The following is a 20,508-nucleotide window of genomic DNA, read 5'->3' on the forward strand; positions in this document are numbered from 1 at the left end:
ATTGTTTGTGTTAAAGTTAGTTGATTTCAAACAATCAGTAGATGCTTTGTCATTTATAAGAACATAAAAATAGCCATACTGAGTCAGCCCGATGGTCTCTAGCCCAATATCCTGCTTCCAACAGTGACCAATCCAGGTCACAAGTGCCTGACAGAATCTCAGATAGTAGCAATATTCTATGCTACCGATCCCAGGGCAAGCAGAGACTTCCCCCATGTCTGCCTCAATAGTTGACTATGGACTTTTCCTCCAGGAACGTGTCCAAATCTTTTTAAACACAGATATGCTAACCGCTGTTACCACATCCTTTGGCAACGACTTCCAGAGCTTAGGTTTTGTTTTGGGGTTATTTTCAGTTGAAAGTTCTGTGATCTGGCTAATGTATAGTGAGAATCATTTTCAAAGCCATCTACACACATACATAGTGATTCACACTTGGGCAGGCAGTCTTGTTGATAGTCTGTACCCAAGGTATTGCAGCTCAGTTTCAATGGGAAACTCCTTATTGAGTTTCCCTTTGAAAATGCAGTTGGCACACTGCTCATGTACTTTCTACCTACATGGAGGCAGGTGAAAGTACATACGGACATTTTAGAAGGAAATCTCCACATGTGGTTTCATTCCCCAGATCTAACTCCAGCCCTTTTTGTGTGCCTATAAAAGTACATGTTACATGTTCTGTGATATGGAATGCACTAGATGTGGTGTATTTAGATTTTAACAAAGCCTTTGATATGGTTCTGCATAGACGACTAATAAATAAAACTGATTGCCCTCGGTATGGGCTCTAGAAGTGACAAACTGAGTTAGAAATTGGTTGAGTGGAAGGTGACAGAGGGTAGTGGTAAATGGAGCTCGCTCTGAGGAAAAGGATGTTACCAGTGATGTGCTGCAAGGCAGGGCCAGACTTAGCAATTGCGGGGCCCTGTGCAGAGCAGTTCAGTGGGCCCGGGCCCGCCACCATAAGCCATAATTTATCAGTTTAAAAGGAGGTTTAGAGCTCTCGGAACCCACCTCACCCTATACCTTGATATGCATCCACCACGTTTCAGTAGAGAGTGGCAGACAGTAGCAGCAATTTTAATATCCCGTCAGCTGCCGAGCCCAGAGCCTCCTTGCTGCTGCATCCCGCTCTTGTGGAAGCAGGAAGTGATGTCAAAAGGGGGAGGGACGCAGCAGCGAGGAGGCTCTGGACTTGACAGCTGACAGGATATGAAAATCGCTGCCGCTGCCTGATGCTCTTTACTGAAATGTGGATGCACATTAAGTTACGGAGCAGGGAGTTGTTCCAAGATAGGAGGACAGATGTGCCAGAGATGCAGGGCCCCTAGGAGCGTTAAGCCCTGTGTGACTGCCCCTGTCGCCCCTGCATAAGACCGGCCCTGCTGCAAGGTTTGGTTTTTGGGCCGGTTCTTTTTAACATTTTTTTAAGTGATATTGTTGAAGGGCTGTCTGATAAGGTTTGCCTGTTAATGAATGATACCAAAATCTGCAATAGGGTAGACACCCCTGATGGTGTGGATGACATGAAGAAGGACCTAGTGAAGCTTGAAGAATGGTCCAGAATTTGGCAGCTAATATTTAATGCTAAAAAATGCAAGTTTGTGAATTTGGTTTGCAACAACCCAAGAGAATGGTACAGTTTAGGAGGTGAAGAACTTTTGTGCATGAAAGAGGAGTGAGACTTGCGTCTGATCGTATATGATAATCTTAAGGTGGCCAAGCAGGTAGAAAAGTCAGCAACGAAAGCTAAAAATATGCTTGGGTACATAGGATGGAGAGGCCATTAGGAAAAAGAAGGTGATGATGCCCCTATATAAGACTCTGGTGAGACCTCATTTAGAATATTGTATAGAATTCTGGAGACCACACCTTCAAAAAGATATAAACAGGATGGACTCGATCAGAAAATGGTCAGTCATCTTCATCATAAAGTGTATGGGGACAGACTTAAAGATCTCAATATGTGTACTTTGGAAGAAAGGCGGAAGATATCTTCGTTTGATAGAGACTTGTGTAACATTCCTTTCCCTGGGCACTTCTGGATCTGGGGTCCGAATGGGCTGGAGCCCCAGCAAGGGGCAGACTCAGTCAGACTCTCACTTACTCGCTCACTTGATGCGCGGTGCCTCCAGCTGGGGAAAGAAGTATTAGTGGAATGACCCTCTTCTCCCCCCCCCCCCCCCAGGAAACTCAAAATCGGGTTCAAACACCCTGTGGGAAACAAGGCTGACCATTAAGCATAGGCTGTCTTAAGGGGACAGCCACACACTGTCGAGTCCAAAATGACCACTCCACAGTCAGCTTAAAACTCAGTTTATTCTCCAACTTGAAACTACAGGAACATCCAACAGCTTGAATTCTTCATCAAATGGTGCAATATCTAAGTAAATCTTCCTCTGGTATTTCCCCCAGTGAAATTCCCGTATTCTCCTCTTTTAGGGTATATCTTACAAAGTACTCTCAAGCAGGACTATTTACACCTTGTACAGTTCCACTCCGTGCCTATCCCCCAAAGACAGTATTCCAAAGGCTGTGCTCCTTTCTGTATCGGGTTCAGACCCCCATGGCCTGACCTCCTCCCAGGATGACCTTTGCGTTGGCTCACCCTGAATACAGGATGGGCTTTCCTGGCTCCGATCCCGTACTCCTGGACTGGGTCTCTTCACTGCCCACCCAGAGCTCTCCTTCACAGTTACAGTTTCTTCTAACAGCAGCTCTCCTTGTATTTAGCCAATGGACTAACTTCTTGTAATTCTGGGACTCCCCTTTACTCCTCCTGGTCAAGGGCAGGGGACCATCAAGCAATAGAGGCCTTCTTTGTCAGGAAATAACCTACTGTAGAGAAGTCCATTTAGTAGTGAGCCTTAATAAATTTCATACATGCAAAATCAATTTGACTTGTGTTAGCCTAAAAATTGACATGCACACAGTCAATTTGCCTGTGTTAACAAAAATCTGCTTTATTAAAATAAATAAGTGGCATGAACTGAACAAATGCCAGTGTCCAAAAACTGAGAAAATGGCTTGAAATTCTCAGAATGAACAAGTTTGTTTGCCTTTGCACATCCCTAATAACTCACCTCAAGCTTAGATTTGGAAAGGCAAATAATAAAAATGTTAAAATAAAAATAAAATTCAAGATGCATTCCTAGCACCTGCCAGACACTGATGTAGAGGATGGATGTCTAGGACATCATTGTGCTGATGTCCAGTAATTCTGAAGAATTCTCACTGCTGTTTTTAAGGTCAGAAGTTTCACACATCACTGCCAAGTGAGGCTGGCCTCTTATTTTCTGTTTAGTCCAATAAAAGAAATAAGCTATAGAAAAGGCTTTGCATATTTGCACAAATACAGTGTGAGCTGCACTTGTATTCCTTCTGAAGTATTCTACTCTGCATTGTTTCAGAAACAGAGTGCTAGCTGATAAATGCCTTCATTTAGCCATTGTGCAGAACAGATAATAAGGAGTTCCTGTCACCAATAGTTTTAATTGTTTTTGGGGGGGAGGGGAGGAGGTGTTTGTTGTTGTTTTTTTTAGAGCTAGACAATGGAAGTACAGTCCAGTGCTTTCTCGTTATAGTAAGTTCTCTGTTTTATATTACATTATCTACTGTTCCTTCTATTTAATGATCCTATTCCTTTCTGGGTTTGTTTGTTTAATACAGAGGTTAAATCCTCCTGGTTTGGTCCAAATACAAATAATTTCATGTCCAAACAGATCAAGTGGCAGGGCATTAACTCCTCATAATGAACATGATTTCAGCCAAAAGACCAAGAAAAGACTGCCTGAGCTAAAAAGAGACCAAGAGGACTGTCAAATGTTTTCCACTGTTATTCAGGTTATGAATTTTGACTGAAGCGGATATAACCCTGCATGACATGAAAATCAGCTCTATTGAGTTATGCTGATGCAAAGTGGAGCAGTCAGTTTGCTCTGCAGGGCCAGGGGAAGGAGAAAGAACTGGGCAGTACCTTGGATGACTATTCTGCCACATTTCCTGCATCCTGACTCGTGGGGTGAACCGCATGACATTAAATGTGTTCAATATATATATATATTCTAATTTATGAAAAAATTCTACAAAGAAACATCAAGGGAAACTTTTAAAGCTCTACTACTACTATTTACAAATGAAATTAACGAAATAAAAATGAAATTTCAAACAGTTCAAAAAATCTAAAGACCACCTACATGGGAGAAAGGAGAAGAAGAAAAGAAAAAGAAACGCTAAATATACCATGGAATAATTAACTCCTATACTTAACTGTCATTTAGCACTAAAACCTAAAAGGCACAAAACCTCTCCAATTCATCAGGTTCAGTGTTTGAGCGGGTCATAGTTCTTCTGCTATGAATAACTGTACGTACTCTAAAGGGAAAGACGGACCAGTTTCATTTGGTTGGGGTAAGACAGCAGAGTTTTAAGTTAGAAAATGTTAAATACATAAAGCCAAATTTTGCATGGGGAGGGTGCCTATTTGAAGTTTGTTCTACAAAGAAAAGTAGGTGTCTATTTTTCTTTACAGATTCTTGCAGAAGTGGCAGAGAGAGTGCATACATTAAGGTGTGACCACTTACTGCAGTTTTGTAACTGGTGTCCTACAGGCAGTGCTTTTTTTGTGCCGGTACGCAACGGTACGGCGTACCGGCACCTTTTTCTCCTCCTCCCCTCCCCTCCCCTCCCATTACTTCCAGCGATTCTCCGCCTCTCTCCTGCCCTCCCATCGACGTGCAGCGATTTTTCCGTCCCTCCCCTGCCCTCACCTCTCTCATATCCAGCGATTCTTCGTCCCCCAGGGTCCTCCTTCACTGCCTGCCAGCCAGCGTCGGACTCAGAAGCGAACGGTGCAGGCAGCGATTGGCTGGCAGCGTCGTAGCTTCCCTCTGCAAGTCCCGCCTATGCGTAAACAGGAAGTTGTAGGCGGGACATGCAAAGGGAAGCTACGACGCTGCCAGCCAATCGCTGCCTGCACCGTTCGCTTCTTAGTCCGACGCTGGCTGGCAGGCAGTGAAGGAGGACCCTGGGGGACGAAGAATCGCTGGATATGAGAGAGGTGAGGGCAGGGGAGGGACAGAAAAATCGCTGCACGTCGATGGGAGGGCAGGGGAGAGGCGGAGAATCGCTGGAAATAATGGGAGGGAAGGGCAGGGGAGAAAGAACTGCTGGAAATCAATGGGATGGGAGGGAAGAGCAAGGGAGAGAGAATTGTTGGACATAGGATGGGATGGGAGGGAAGGGCAAGGGAGAGAGAATTGCTGGACATGGGATGGGAGGGAAGAGCAGGGGAGAGAGAATTGCTGGACATGGGATGGGAGGGAAGGGCAGGGGAGAGAGAATTGCTGGAAATCAATGGGATGGGAGGGAAGGGCAGGGGAGAGAGAATTGCTGGACATGGGATGGGAGGGAAGAGCAGGGGAGAGAGAATTGCTGGACATGGGATGGGAGGGAAGGGCAGGGGAGAGAGAATTGCTGGAAATCAATGGGATGGGAGGGAAGGGCAGGGGAGAGAGAATTGCTGGACATGGGATGGGAGGGAAGGGCAGGGGAGAGAGAATTGCTGGACATGGGAAGGGCAGGGGAGAGAGAATTGGACATGGGATGGGAGGGAAGGGCAGGGGAGAGAGAATTGCTGGAAATCAATGGGATGGGAGGGAAGGGCAGGGGAGAGAGAATTGCTGGAAATCAATGGGATGGGAGGGAAGGGCAAGGGAGAGAGAATTGCTGGACATGGGAAGGGCAGGGGAGAGAGAATTGCTGGAAATCAATGGGAGGGAAGGGCAGGGGAGAGAGAATTGCTGGACATGGGAAGGGCAGGGGAGAGAGAATTGCTGGACATTGGATGGGCTGGGAGGGAAGGGCAAGGGAGAGAGAATTGCTGGACATGTGAAGGGCAGGGGAGAGAGAATTGCTGGACATGGGAGGGAAGGGCAGGGGAGAGAGAATTGCTGGACATGGGATGGGAGGGAAGGGCAGGGGAGAGAGAATTGCTGGACATTGATGGGAGGGCAGGGATGAGATAATTGCTGATCATGGAGGGAGGGCAGGCAAGATAGAATTGCTGGACATGGAGGGGAGAGAGGAGAATTGCTGGACGGGGAGGGGAGGACAGGGAAGAGAGAATTGCTGGACATGGAGGGGAGAGAGGAGAATCGCTGGACAGGGAAGAGAGAATTGCTGGACATGGATGAGAGGAGAGAGAGGAGAAATGCTAGAAATGGATGGAGAGGAGAGCAGGAGATAGAGGAGAATTGCTGGACATGGATGGAGGAGTTGGCTAGGAGAGAGGAGAAATGCTGACTTGGATGGAGGAGAGGGGAGAGAGAATTATTGCTTTATATGGATATAGAGGAGGGAAGAGAGATGAGAAATGCTGGACATGAATGGAGGGGAGGAAAGAAAAAAGAAGATGCACATGGATGGAGATGAGGGAAAGGGAAGAGGAGAAAAACTGCACATGGATGGAGAAAATAGGCAAAAGCTGGATCCATGTTATACCTCCTCCAGTCAATTCCATGGAGGAGGACCCAGCTTTTACTTATGGATGCAGGGCAACAAAAGAAGAAGAAAGGAGGAAAGTAAAGAAATAAATGGAAAGAAAGCCCTGGAAACGGAGTTAAGAGAACAGATAGAGAGCAGCAGAATCAGAGACTGGGACCAATATGGATAGAAAAACAAAGTCACCAGACAACAAAGGTAGAAAAAATCATTTTATTTTCATTTTAGTGTTTGGAATTTGTCTTATTTTGCACTGGGTATACCGGAGCTGTAAGAGCTTACAGAAATTATTTATAATGAAAAAAAATCACATTATTTTTTCTCCTATACTAGTATAATATTTTCAATGATGTCTGTTTATATGCGCCATGGCTGGTAAAAGGGGTGTGGCTAATGTGGGTGTGGCTATAATAGGGGCGGTGCCATGTGTGGTGACCCCGCCCACAATGAGTACCGGCACCTTTTTTTCTACAAAAAAAGCACTGCCTACAGGTATACATGAGTGCATATAAATTATAGTACAGTTGAACATATTACTTGTGTCCTGAGGTCCTTAAGCTCAACCCAACCTTAACCTCTATAGAGGTCATTTACATAAGCACCCACATGCATGGAAATGACTAGAATACCCAAAACCCAGGCAGATGTTTATAGAATTACCCCGAGGGCATCTAGGTGAGAACTGAGATGTCCAGGATGGGATGTGCATAGTCTCTGAGTATTTTACCAAGGTTCACTGAAAGCAGAGCTCTGTGTAAAAATGCATATATAAGGGCACTGATAAATGCATATGCAAATAAGAACATAAGAGTAGCCATACTGGGTCAGGCCAATGGTCCATCTAGCCCAGTATCCTGTTTCCAACAGTGGGCAAGCCAGGCCACAAGTACCTGGCAGAAACTCAAATCATGGCAACATTACAGGATACTAATCCCAGGGCAAGCAGTTGCTTCCCCATATCTGTCTCAATAGCAGACTATGGATTTTTCCTTCAGGAACTTGTCCAAACATTTGTTAAGCCCTGATACGCTAACCACGGTTACCACATCTTCCGGCAAAGAGTTCCAGAGCTTAGCTATTCGTTGAGTGAAAAAATATTTCCTCATGTTTGTTTTGAAAGTATTTCCATGTACTTCATTGAGTGTCCCCCCCGCCTTTGTACTTTTGGAACGAGTAAAAAATCAATTTACTTCTACTCGTTCTACACCTCTCAGGATTTTGTAGACCTCAATCATATCCACCCTCATCTGTCTCTTTTCCAAGCTGAAGTGCCCTAACCTCTTTAGCCTTTCTTCATATGAGAGGAGTTCCATCCCCTTTATCATTTTGGTCACTCTTCTTTGAACCTTTTCTAATTCCGCTATTTTTGTTTTTAGATACGGTGACCAGAACTGAATGCAATACTCAAGGTGAGGTTGCACCATGGAGTGAAACAGAGGCATTATAGTATTTTTAGTCTTATTCACCATCCCTTTCATAATAATTTCTAGCATTCTGTTTGCTTTTTTGACCACTGCCACACACTAGTTAGAAGATTTCAGCATATTATGTACAATGACACCTAGATCTTTTTCTTGGATGCTGACCCACAAGGTGGACCCTAGCATCAAGTAACTATGATTTGGATTATTCTTTCCCATGTGCATCTCCTTGCATTTGCCCACACTAAATTTCATCTGCCATTTAGATGCCTAGTCTTCCAATTTCCTATGGTCTTCCTGCAATATTTCACAGTCTGCTTGTGTTTTAACTATCTTGAATAGTTTTGTGTCTTCTGCAAATTTAATTACATCACACGTCATTCCAATTTCCATATCATTTATAAATATGTTAAATAGCACCAGTCCCAGTACTGATCCCTGCGGCACTCCAATGTTCACCTTCCTCCATTGTGAGAAGAAGCTGAACCCTACCCTCTGTTTTCTGTCCAATAACTAATTCCTAATCCACACCAGAACCTTGCCTCCTATCCTGTGACTCTTTAATTTTCTCAGGAGTCTCTCATGAGGAACGTTATCAGAAGCTTTCTAAAAATCTAGATACACTACATCATCCAACTCAACTTTATCCACATGTTTATTCATGCCTTGTCTAGTAGGAACAGCCATTTGAGTAAGAAACTCATTCAGGTGACCCCCAAGATGGCATCTGACACTCTGCATATTACTTAAAGTGCTTCTCATTACTAATTTCATTACTAGAGGTACTGGTTACTCTCCAAATCCTTGTGAAACCCAGAGGTAACACTGGATTCAATATGGGATTCATGGCATCTCTGTATCAGTGTTGTAATTCTTTTGTGACAAATTTTTACTCAGAATGTAGATAAAGTACAGCATATGAGAATTAAGGCTACAACTGTTTGGAATCTGAACTGGTAGAAAGTTAATGCTGTTCAGGCCTCCTTGATTCAGGATAAGACAGTTCACAGGAAACTTGAACCCCCCCCCCCCCCCCCCCCCCACACACACACACACACATGAACAAAATTGAAAGCGAACCCCAAAAAATAGTCCTGATTGATGAAATGATGTATAAATGAAAAAACAAAACACATGTACTTCAATTTAGATCATTATAAATAAAGGGCAATTCTATAAATTGGCACGTAAGTTATAGAATAATGGCACACATGTGATTGGCACCAGAGATTGGCATTTATGCAGGTAAGTAGTAGATGAAATTCTATAACAGATGCCAGAATTGCTTAGACAAAGGTTCTTAAAATCTAGGGACTAGACTTTATAAAGCACCCATTCACCATGCTTAGAATAATACACAGCAAACTAGTTATTAAAATAGCAATCTTGGCATCAATTTATAGAATTGCGACAATAATTCTTAGATAATTACACCCTAGTATGACGTTATTGGCAGAATGAGAAGAAAATTGTCTGTGTTGACTCTGCTGGAGAGAGTTATAGTAGGACTCGCATTCAGCATTTCCAAGATATACTGAAGCTGAGTTTGAGGGAATTCATGTTTCATGCATCCAGATGTTTGGTTGTACAAGAAGATTGTGGAGTCTCTTCTCCTAATCTAACCCTGCTTTCAATGTGAGGTGATGGAGGTTAGGCCTACCTTCCCGCCCATCGTTCTCCTGCATTACTTTTGGAAGGAAGGATTATTGGTTCTGTATTTAGGATCTTGGAATTCCATAATAGGAGTCCAACTGAAGCATATATTTCCAATCTGCTAACTCCATACTTCTCCCCCTGACCCCTACGCTCTTCCCAACAAGCTCTTCTCCATCTCTCTCCCCCCTCTGCTGTAAGGCTTGATGTTACTCAAGCCACCACCGTTGCCTACATGGGACCCAAACTTTGGAATGCTTTTAACTCAGTCTTAAAACTGAAACTTCATAGCGCACCTTTTAAAAGTTACTCAAACCTTGGCTTTTTGACTCAGCTTTTCCCCCATGATACATGACACACACACTTGCCTCTCCTCTTCTACTGCCTTTTTTCCTACTTACTATTCTGTGCTTTTAATGTTCACCGCCTAGCTGCTGTCTGGCAATTGGCAGTATATCAATAAAATATGGGGATCAAAAAGCAGCTTGGGAGCAGCCTTCCTCATGGCTGGTTAGGTCCTACAGCAGTATAGTTGTTACCATGAGCTGGCTAGGCTTTGCAAAGGAAAAGTCTGATAAGAGGGAGAAGAGTAAGTGAAAGAGTCCCAGGAGGGTTCTGAGCTGAAAGAGGAGTTCAGAGGAAATTCTAGGATCATAAGGTACCCAGGGCTGAGTGAAGGAGTGTTTCCTTCAGTAAGGTGGGTTGGACCAAACAGGTGCATCCAATCTTTACCACTGAGAGACCCAGAGCTGAGATGCAAGGGATCAGTCACCCTTGTGCATCCTAAGCACCCAGATCAGATGTGATTTGAGCTTTTTGCTGAGAGACAGTAAATTTCACCAGAGTTTGTGCCTCTAGCTAGGAGGTGTTTTTCTAGAGGTTTTGGAATAATTGGGAGGTTTGGGAGTCCAGCAGATTTCAACACATTATTTAATCCAAGCACTTACCCATGAACTGTGAGGTCCTGAAGAGAGTTATTTATTTATTACATTTGTATCCCACATTTTCCCACCTATTTGTAGGCTCAATGTGGCTTACATAGTACTGGAGAGGCCTTTGCAGGCTCCAGTGTGAAAAATACAGGGTGATGTTGTAGTAAGATCAAGTTCATGTGGCACAGCCACATTAGAGAATCGGAAAACGGAAGAGTTGTGTTATGTCCATTGCATGCTTTAGTTTGGTTGTGTTGCAGAGATTAGGCATTTAAGTTGGATCGGTAGGGTATGCCTCTTTAAACAGGTTGGTTTTTAGTGATTTCCGGAATTTTATGTGAGTATATCTTAGAATCTACTGCCAGAAAAGGTAGAGTAGAGGGGAGATGTATCTAGCACCCAAGAAGACTTAAAATTCGAGAAGAGGAGGGTACCACTTTTTTTTTTTAAGAACTTGAAATAAGGTTTCTCTTTTGTCCATTGTCATTCTCCCTTGTTGCTATGATGTTGCTTTAATGCTGTACCCCTTCTTGTCCAGTGAGAGATTGGAATTGGGATTTAATAGGCATGGGTATTAGACACGTGGTAACTCAAACAGAAAAATGGCACAGGCTTGAAACTTGTCAGTCATGCCATTCAAGCTTTCAAGCCATTATTTTGTGTGTACATATATCAAGACTATATTGAGTTTTTGTTAATAAAAAAGATAGTTAAAACCAGCTTCACTTTTTATTTACTTGTTTTGAGAATTCCTAATGGAGTCTTTGTAGGTTGTCATATCTTATAACACAAAGTAAATGGGTTGTTTCTAGATGTCACCTACAGCTCTGCAGTAGACAATTACTAATAAACATAATTATGAACAAATCTAAACACACTGTAGAGATGTAAATGATCACGGTCACCTTGCTTCGTTACAGAGCACCACATTCATGTGCTCCTGTTCCTGCAGTGTTATCGCTCTGTAGCTCAGCTTGGGTGATCAGATGTAAATGTAGGATTAAATTCCAGTGGTGCCATTTGTCAGACAGTGGCATTGGAGTGATGTGCCATGCCACACGAAATTTCCCCTACCTAATTTTTGTCATATAACGTATGTTATTGATGTCAAATTTGAATAATGACTATGGCTGTTTTGTCAGCAGTCCTCTGAGTTAATGTCAGTAACTCGGTTTTAAATGATGAAAACTAGATGGAGCAGATGTTGCCTCCTATCACGTCACTTTGGCCTGGGTTACTGGAACCTGATAGGCGGTGACATTGCATGCAGCTGATGCCCAGCAAGGTCACTTTCATTTGTCCAAATTGCACATCTTCCAAACATTCTTGTCAGTATAGTATTTTTTTTAAAGAGAGAAATGTAATATCATGTGGTTTCTGTTGTGGAAAGCTGTAATGGAGCCAAACTAATAAATATTTAGAATTTTTTCTAGGAGGTGAATTGCTTAGGTTAGAGAGGAAGAAGTACCAAAACCAACATTATTGCATCAAAATATTCTGTAAATGCTTAGAAATAAGTTATGCTTCTATATAGCAATGAAGTAGCAGATTGAATTCTCATAATATATTTTGGAAATGAGTCTTGTAAGGCTTGATGAGGTGGAAAAGGTACTGAGATCACTGGTTTGTTGCAGTACATTCAGGGTACTTTACTTGGCTGTTTGCCACATCTAATCTCTTTTTAATGCCCATGTAGCTTGTAAACTCAATTGGTAGAAAGCTATGGATCTCAGTTTTATGATACAGCACCAAGTAGGGTGGTAAATAAGTTTTTCTTCAAGCATGAAGACATTTCATTTTGCTCTAGCACAAGAATCTTCAATTGTCTTTTTTTTAATACTTATTCAAAAACACCGCTTGAAAAATGGAGCAGCTGCTTGACTGAAAAGTTACACAGAGGAAAATATAATATCAAAAGAATTCTGTTCTGAATACATTATCTAAGCCATTCCAGCAGTACGTGCAGTGATAATTTTCTCAGGGAAAAGCAAGGTTGGGACCAGCTACAGCCCTTGCTTTCCACTCTAGCTGCAATGAGGGAAAAGAAACAAGCTTAACAAGTTCCAAGTCTTTTTTCTCTACCCTCCATACTACTCATTATTCTACAGCAATAATAATCCAATTGTTATTTGTTCTGTTTATTGTAATCTTACTTGCTTTTGATACTGTTTGTACAATGCATGCTACCTATACCGTTTTTTATTAAAACTTTTATAAATAAAAACGGGGGGGGGGGGGGGAGTTCCGGGTCAGTAACCTGGTGTGATCTGGCAGTAGCTCACTGACAGGTCAATATTCAAACTCTGCGGTCGGCGTTTCTCTTAAACACCAGCTGCGATGAGAAGTAATAGGCTGCCGGCCTGATATTGGCACTGAATATCCGGGTGTAACGGGCACAGCTGCGATTATGCAAATAACACTGATATTCAGTGCCAGACCATTGCCCAGATAGCGATTTGGATAACTTAGGACAGAGGTTTAATCTATATACTGGCACTGAATGTCTCCGGATGATTCCTGTGTCTGTCCAGGCGCCACCCCCAGAGCATCCCAGTGCTATCCAGGTAGCACCCTGGTAGTTTGCAGAGATTTTCAGTAGCATTATCTGGATATTGCTGCTGAAAATCTAGGTATGGCCACCCGGATAAGCGAACTGAATATCAAGCATTGAGTACATAACAATAATAGAGCTGCACACTAACAAGTCACAGTGATATATTTTAGTAGTAAATCGGAAACAGTAAACAAATGGATTGTGTGGGATACCTACTGTGCGATGGGACTCACTCGTACCCTAGACAGGCCTAGACAAATGTTCTTAAAATCTAGGAGCTAGAATGTATAAATCACCCATTCACTGTGCTCAAGATGATGCACAGCAAACTAGTTATTACAATAGCAGTCTCTTCATCGCCTGTGCATTCATGCCTGCATGCACAAGGCTCTCTCTCTCTCTCTATCACCCACATACCCATCTCAGCAGCCACAGCCATTGCATCTTTCTACTGCCCTTGTATCCGACACAGCAGCCACAGTAGCCACAGTCTCTCTCCATTGCCCATGCATCTACCCCACTAGCCTTAGCCTCTCTATCTTCATTGCTCTTGTATCACCTTAACCATTATAGGCTGAGTGTCACCCACTAACTCTAGCAGTAGCATCTCTTAATATCTCTTTTTTACACACACACACACCCCTTCAACAGTAGTCACCCTATGTTGTCTTCTCTTCTCTCCTTCCCAATGGTAGCCTCTCTCAAGATGTCCGCTCTTCCCCATTCCTCTACCAAAAATATCTACTTCAAATCTGTGCCACAAATCCAACCCACAGTGCTAGAAATTCATGCTATCTTTGGGTTCCATGTGGTGTGTGAGAACCGTGTATTGCTGCTGCTACTGCTGCTGCTGCTTCTCAATGCACTGATGTTACTGCCTCTCTCTGCTGCAATATGAATGTACTCCTCTACTTGGCCGGTGTCAACTGATGATGCAGCTGCCTCTTTGACTGGTGCCAGCCGGTGATGCAGCTTTCCTTTCCAACACGGGGGGGGGGGGGGGGCGATGCTGAAAACTACCGTGGCCTACAGCGCACCCTTATCTAAGCGTTAATGGGCTGCTGAATGTTAAAAGGGTTTCTGTACTGAGGTTTACTCCTGCAGTAGACATCCGCGCACATCATACTAAAGTGCATGCTAAAGAACTGATCAGCTACCCTGCAGCCTACAGAGCTGTGCGCTGATATCTACAATGGGGGCTCAACGCCAGAAACCTATCGCCAGGTCTGAGGCTGGCTTAGAGCCCCTATGGTCAACATCAACCCCATTTCTCTCTCCTCTGCCCACTAAAATTCAGAAATAAATGTCCCGGTACCTTCCCGTCCCCTGAAATGACTGGCACCTCCCTGCCCAACTCAGTTCCCCCCCCCCAAAATTAAAAAAAATCTTCCCAGTCGAACCCCTTTGACATGACTGCCCCCTTCCTTCTAATTTAAAAACATTGCCCTGATGTCTACTGGCAACCCCTCCCCCAACCTGAATTTAAAAAGTCTCTGGTGGTCTAGTGGGCCTTTCTATCGTCCCTCACCCCGACTGTAAAAAAAAAAAAAATCACTCCCTACTGTCATGTGGCACCCACCTACCCCTTGACCGCTTTTATAACCCCCCCCCCCCAGTACCCTATACTATTCCTGCCTCCAGCGCCATCATCTACATAATGATAGTACCCTGCCCCGTTCAGTACATCTTAGGATGCACCGGGAGGGGCCAGCCTACCGTATAAGGGAAATTCCTATCCTGTGAAAAAGTTTGGGGGGGCCCTTTTTAATCATTTTTACCCTGTGTCAGGGATGGAGGCAGTAGATTTCCAGGAGTTTAGAGACCCCTGAGTGGTGGGGGGGTGGAAGTATCAGTGGGACTTCTGCAAATGGTGGCAATCTCCAAGAAAACAATGAAATAACCTGCTGATTCCCACAAATTGCCTTTATAGATATACAATTATCTAGTGGCCTGCACTTTAATTGCAAATCAGTTATTTACTCTTTCATAAAATTATAAGGACAGGGGACATACAATTGAGTTACTAAGTAGCACATTTAAAACAAACCAGAGAGCCATGATGTATGATTGGGATCGTTGTAAGAATATTTTGGTTCCAATGAAAATACTATGGGGTCCTTTCACCAAGCTGTGGGAAAAGGGCCCTTGCGCTAGCGATGGGGGCTGTTTTTCCTACGTGGCGGGGCCCTTTTTACCACAGTGGGTAAAAAGCCCCCAGACACACATGGCCATGTGCTAAGAGAACTCTTACTGCATGCCCATGCGATGAGGAGCCCTTACTGCCACCCACTGAGGTGGCGATAAGGGCTTCCACGCTAACCAGGCAGTGCACGGCAATGTCTGGATACCACCGGGTTACCACCGCACAAGCCATTATCAGGGGTTTTCTTTTTCCCCCGGAAATGGCACGCGCTCAGGGTGGGATTACTGTCAGCGGCCGCTTTGGGCCAGCGGTGGACCTGGAAGAGCGAGCAGTAAGCCCGTATTGAGTTTACTGCCACTCTCTTAAAGGGCCCCTGTATATGTTACCTGAAATTTGGTAGAAAATGTTTTTTTTACTGAATGCATAATTAAGCTCTGGAAACATTGCCAGAAGACTTGGTAAAAGCAGTTAACGTAGCTGGGTTTAAAACAACATTTGCACAAGGTCCTGGAGGAAATGTCTATAACCTTAGGGGAAGCCACTGCATGTTCCTAGTGGTAAGCAGCAGGGATTCTAGTTATTTTTTGCGATCTTACCAGGTACTTATGACCTAAGTTGGCCTTTGTTGGAAACAGGATCCTGGGCTTCATGAATCCCTAGTTCTGACCCAGTATGGAAATTCTTATATTCATGTAAATCAACTCATAGAATTAGGGTGCTGGCCATTAGATAATTGTATATCTATAAAGGCATTCTATGGGAATCAACAAAGTTTGTGTTCCTGGAGATAGCTGACATTTGCAAATTATACACATATCCCCTTAACTCTATAGACGTGTATGCTCACATTTCTGACTAGCATGCAAGTTTGCACGTGCAAATTACAGAATAAGGTCAGTTGTGTACATACCTTTAATAATCAGCTGTTAATTGCCTTTAACTGGTGCTAATTGTTTGTATTTATTATTACACTTGATATACCACCATTACTGATGTACCAGATCATAGTAATTTACAACAAAATAATATATACCTAGAGATAAACAGAAAGAATGCCATATTCAAATAGAAAACTAGTTGCAAATGTCATGCATACAAGAAATCAGTCACAAGGAGATACACCATTCTTCCTCTCAACCCGCAGTAGACATTAGCCTAACCAGTTGTAGGGGGAGGGAAGCCAAATGTTTACTGAACATAGTAGGCTTTAAGTTGGTACTTAAATTTGTCATAGGAGAACTCCAATCTGAGCCCTGTGACTGCCCATAGTCGCTGTTCTATAAGTTACACACTCAACTTCAAGGGAGGGTGTGGACCAGAGAGGGGCATGGGTGGCTGAGGGGCATGTCAGGTAGTTAGGCATGCAGGTTATAGACTATTAGGAGTGGAAGAGTAGCCTAATGGTTAGTGCAGCGGGCTTTGATCCTGTCAACCTGGGTTCAATTCCCACTGCAGCTCCTTGTGACCTTGGACAAGTCACTTAACCCTCCATTGCCCCAGGTTCAAAAACTTAGATTGTGGGCCCTCTAGGGACAGAAAAAGTACCACATATAACATGTGCATTGCTACATACGTCTAGTAGTGCTATAGAAATGATTAGTAGTAGTAGTATCATTTACGTGCCCAATTTCCTAGAGTTAGGTGCTGGCATATATGTTCGTGCCTAAAGTTAGGTGAGTAAATGTAGACTTACGCTAATATTTTATAATGGCATCTGTGCACATCATCCAGTCACCTAAATTTCAGTGACATTTTTGGAATGTACTCCATAGTGCCAAAGACACACGTATAGGTCAGTACATGTGGCCAGCAGCAGGTGCCAGCTGTATAAGCAGTGGCGTAGCTATGTGGGGCTACAGGGGCCTGGCCCTTCCCCCCCCCCGCCGACAACCCTCTCGACCCAACCCCCCCATCACCGTCGGCTACCTTTGCTGGCGGGGGACCCCAACCCCCGCCACCCGAGGTCCTCTTCTTCCGGTGCAAGGCTTTGTTCTGTGAAGCCTTGAATCAGAAACAGAATGAAGCCTTGCACCGGAAGAAAAGGACCTCAGCTGGCGGGGGTTGGGGTCCCCCACCAGCAAAGGTAGCCGACGGCGACGGGGGGGGGGTCGGCAATGGCGGGGGGGGCAGTGGCACGGGGGGGGAGGCTAAAATGTGCCCCCTCACCTTGGGCTCTAGACCCCCCCTCCCACCGAAGTCTGGCTACACCCCTGTGTATAAGTCTCTCTGAATTTTCCCACCTGTGGTATACCAAACTTTTGGCCATGTGTCATCATGGTGCCTTTCTAGTGGAGGAGTATCCTAGTGGTTGGTGCAGTGGACTTTGATCCTGGGGAACTGAGTTTGATTCCCACTGCAGCTCCTTGTGACTCAGGGCAAGTCACTTAACCCTCCATTGCCCCTGGTATAAAATAAGTACCTGAATATATGTAAACCGCTTTGAATGTAGTTGCAAAAAACCTCAGCAAGGCAGTATATCAAGTCCCATTTCCCTTTCCCTTTCCCTTTACTAAGGTGCTTTACCTGTTAATATTGCAGTTAATGCATTATCCCCCAGATTCTGTATATGGTGCATGGTTCCAAGATGCACGTGCAAGCAAATCGATTAATAAGCCATTAACTATCCATTTTTCTCGGCACTTAATTTTCAGTGCCATTTATAGGATCGGGCCCTATATTTGTATAATCAGCCATGTCAATTTATATATTTAGCCCAACTGAATACACGCATAACTGTACACAGATAACTTATCTGCATAAAGTTATGCCCAAAGTGATCTGCTGAAAAATATACCTGATAGTATTTTGGTTGCACTGTATATATAACAAACAAATATAAACATATGCAGTGTAAACAAATTTAGACATGTACATATGATAATCAACTGTAACCTTGAAGATGAAGAAATGTCTGCTGATTATACTCATCCAACTCACAAGTATGAATTTCTTGTTTCTAAAGGGGCCTATAAATAGTTCATTTTGAAAAATGAGAGTTTTTTTCCAAGGATGAAAGCTTTCCAAACTGAATTCATAATTCTGAATTCATATGTCTAGTTTGCATATTTTTTAACAGTTCTTTTATTGTGTTTTTTTTTTTTACATCAGTTATCCCTACAGTGAAGACAGTAGTCAGGGACAACAGTATATGAATACTAGATGTCCAGCATGGTGTGATCGAATCATAATGTCACATTCAGCAAAGGATTTGCTTCTAAAGGTAAGGGCAATAATAAGTTAAGGATATGCTTTTTGTTGCTTTATTTTTGACATAGCTAAGATTTCTGTATTTGGTTTTTAAGTAATAAACATTGGTTAAAAATAATCAAGTGTAAAACAAAGTCTGTATTTTTCAGCTAAGCATCAGAAAAATGCCACCTGCACCCCTTCACTATCCTAGTTCTTCATGATCCACCAGAGGTCAGTGAAACTGCGGATCAAATAAGGGCATTGCTCAATGTCGGGGTGCCCTGGATATGAGACTTAAGTACAGGTCTTGGGGTTGATTGCAGTGACTATCAAGCTGGTGGCCTGGGAGTGAGCTTACATGAGGCCTTTGCAGATGTCACTTATGGAACAGAGGTCTCCTCAGACAGAATGTTACAATGCTCATCTTCCATGGATCCATAGGCCAGGGCAAACCTGGTGGTTGAATCCCAGGAATGTAGTCCAGGGAACAGATGTAGAGTCTCTCTAGTGAGTAATAGTCATGACAGATGCAAGTCTGTCGAGAAGGGGAGTCCATAGTTTAGATCTTGTGGCCCAGGGCCAATGGTCTGTCCCCCCATCCAGTTGTTCAATAAAACATCTATTTATTTATTTATTTTTGTTACATTTGTACCCCGTGCTTTCCCACTCATGGCAGGCTCAATGCGGCAGGCAATGGAGGGTTAAGTGACTTGCCCAGAGTCACAAGGAGCTGCCTGTGCCGGGAATCGAACTCAGTTCCTCAGGACCAAAGTCCACCACCCTAACCACTAGGCCACTCCTCCACTGAAGTCAAAGGCCATACAGCAAGAATTGCAGACCTCCAAGTAGGTGAATTGAGGCAAGGCTGTTAGGGTTCTGACTGACAGTGCCACAGCTGTGGCCTATGAGAACTGCCAAGGAAGAATGAAGAGTACAGCATTCACTCAGGAGGCCACTCTCCTCTTCAGGTGGGTCGTCCTGCAGGGTCTCTAAATGTTTAGACCGACTTTCTGAGCAGACACGCTTTGGATCCTGAAGAGTGGGAATTGTTGGAGGAAACCTTCTCCCCCATAAATTACCATATGGCACCATGATCATGGATTTGATACCATTGAAGCAGAACTCGAAAGCCCCATACTTCTTTAGTCATCAAAAGGAGTGGAAGTTGATTGGCTTGTGCACATTGTTGTAGACATAGCCTAGTTGGGCCTCCTTTATATTTTTCCTTCATGTTTATTTTAGTTTAGTTTATTTTGCTTGATATACCACTGTTTGGAATACTGTATTGGCCAAGTTCTACAGAAGATAGTGATGCATCCTGTCTTAGCGGTGGTGTTGGTGCCAGACTAACTCAGGTGACCATGTTATACCAATCTGGTCCATCTTCAGATGGAGAAACAACTCGGGCTGCTACAGCAAAAGGGTCTTCTGGTATAGGGACCAGTGCAAATGGAAGGCTCAGCTTGCTTCTGTGTTACAGTCTGGCTCTTGAAAGGGCAAGACTGAGGTGTAAGGGTTATCTGGCCACAGTCATCTCAAAACTTTCACGTTTTGGAAGAGGTAGACTTCTGTGTCTTAAGCAAGAGTTTGGAAAGTGTTTGAGGTGTGGTGGGTGAAGTGGGGTGTTCCATTATTCTAAGCCTCCCTGTCACAGCTTTTGTCCTTTTTTCAGGATAGTTTTCAGAGTGGGTTGACTATCAGTTCTCTAAAGATTCAAGTGGCAGTGCTGGCATGTTTTCAGGGGCACTTGCAGGGAGCCTTTTTGGCCTCATATCTGTATGTGGTCCAATATCTGAAAAGACTGTCATAGCTGCGCCCCCTGGTACAAGCTGATACTGATTTTAATGTCGCACACTGTACACAGATAGATGTTCTCCAAATAAAACATAAATGCCTTCGCCTTCAACTCCATTCACCCATTCCAGTACGGGACCTTTTGACTCTCGTTTTGACCCTATCCCAGACATAATATCCAACATAAGCAATCTGTAGATTCTAAAGCATATTATCCAAAATGGCAAGTTTTACATCGAAACACAACCACAAGAAATTGTCATGATAGATACCTCCACTTCAATTCAAAACTTAACCACAATGAAATTTTGACATTCTGAC

At 43.6% G+C, this 20,508-nt stretch overlaps 1 protein-coding gene across 1 annotated transcript in view; it reads left to right on the plus strand.

Moving 5' to 3' along the window:
* INPP5A (inositol polyphosphate-5-phosphatase A) overlaps window positions 1-20,508 on the plus strand; it is a 778,463-nt gene that overhangs the window by 728,951 nt on the left and 29,004 nt on the right. The window contains exon 13 of the mRNA XM_030202993.1: window positions 18,313-18,424. Coding sequence (XP_030058853.1) covers window positions 18,313-18,424 — 112 coding nt within the window. The remainder of the gene's footprint in view (window positions 1-18,312; window positions 18,425-20,508) is intronic.

This window comes from Microcaecilia unicolor, chromosome 5 (genome assembly GCF_901765095.1).
Source record: "Microcaecilia unicolor chromosome 5, aMicUni1.1, whole genome shotgun sequence".
NCBI classification, from domain to species: domain Eukaryota; kingdom Metazoa; phylum Chordata; class Amphibia; order Gymnophiona; family Siphonopidae; genus Microcaecilia; species Microcaecilia unicolor.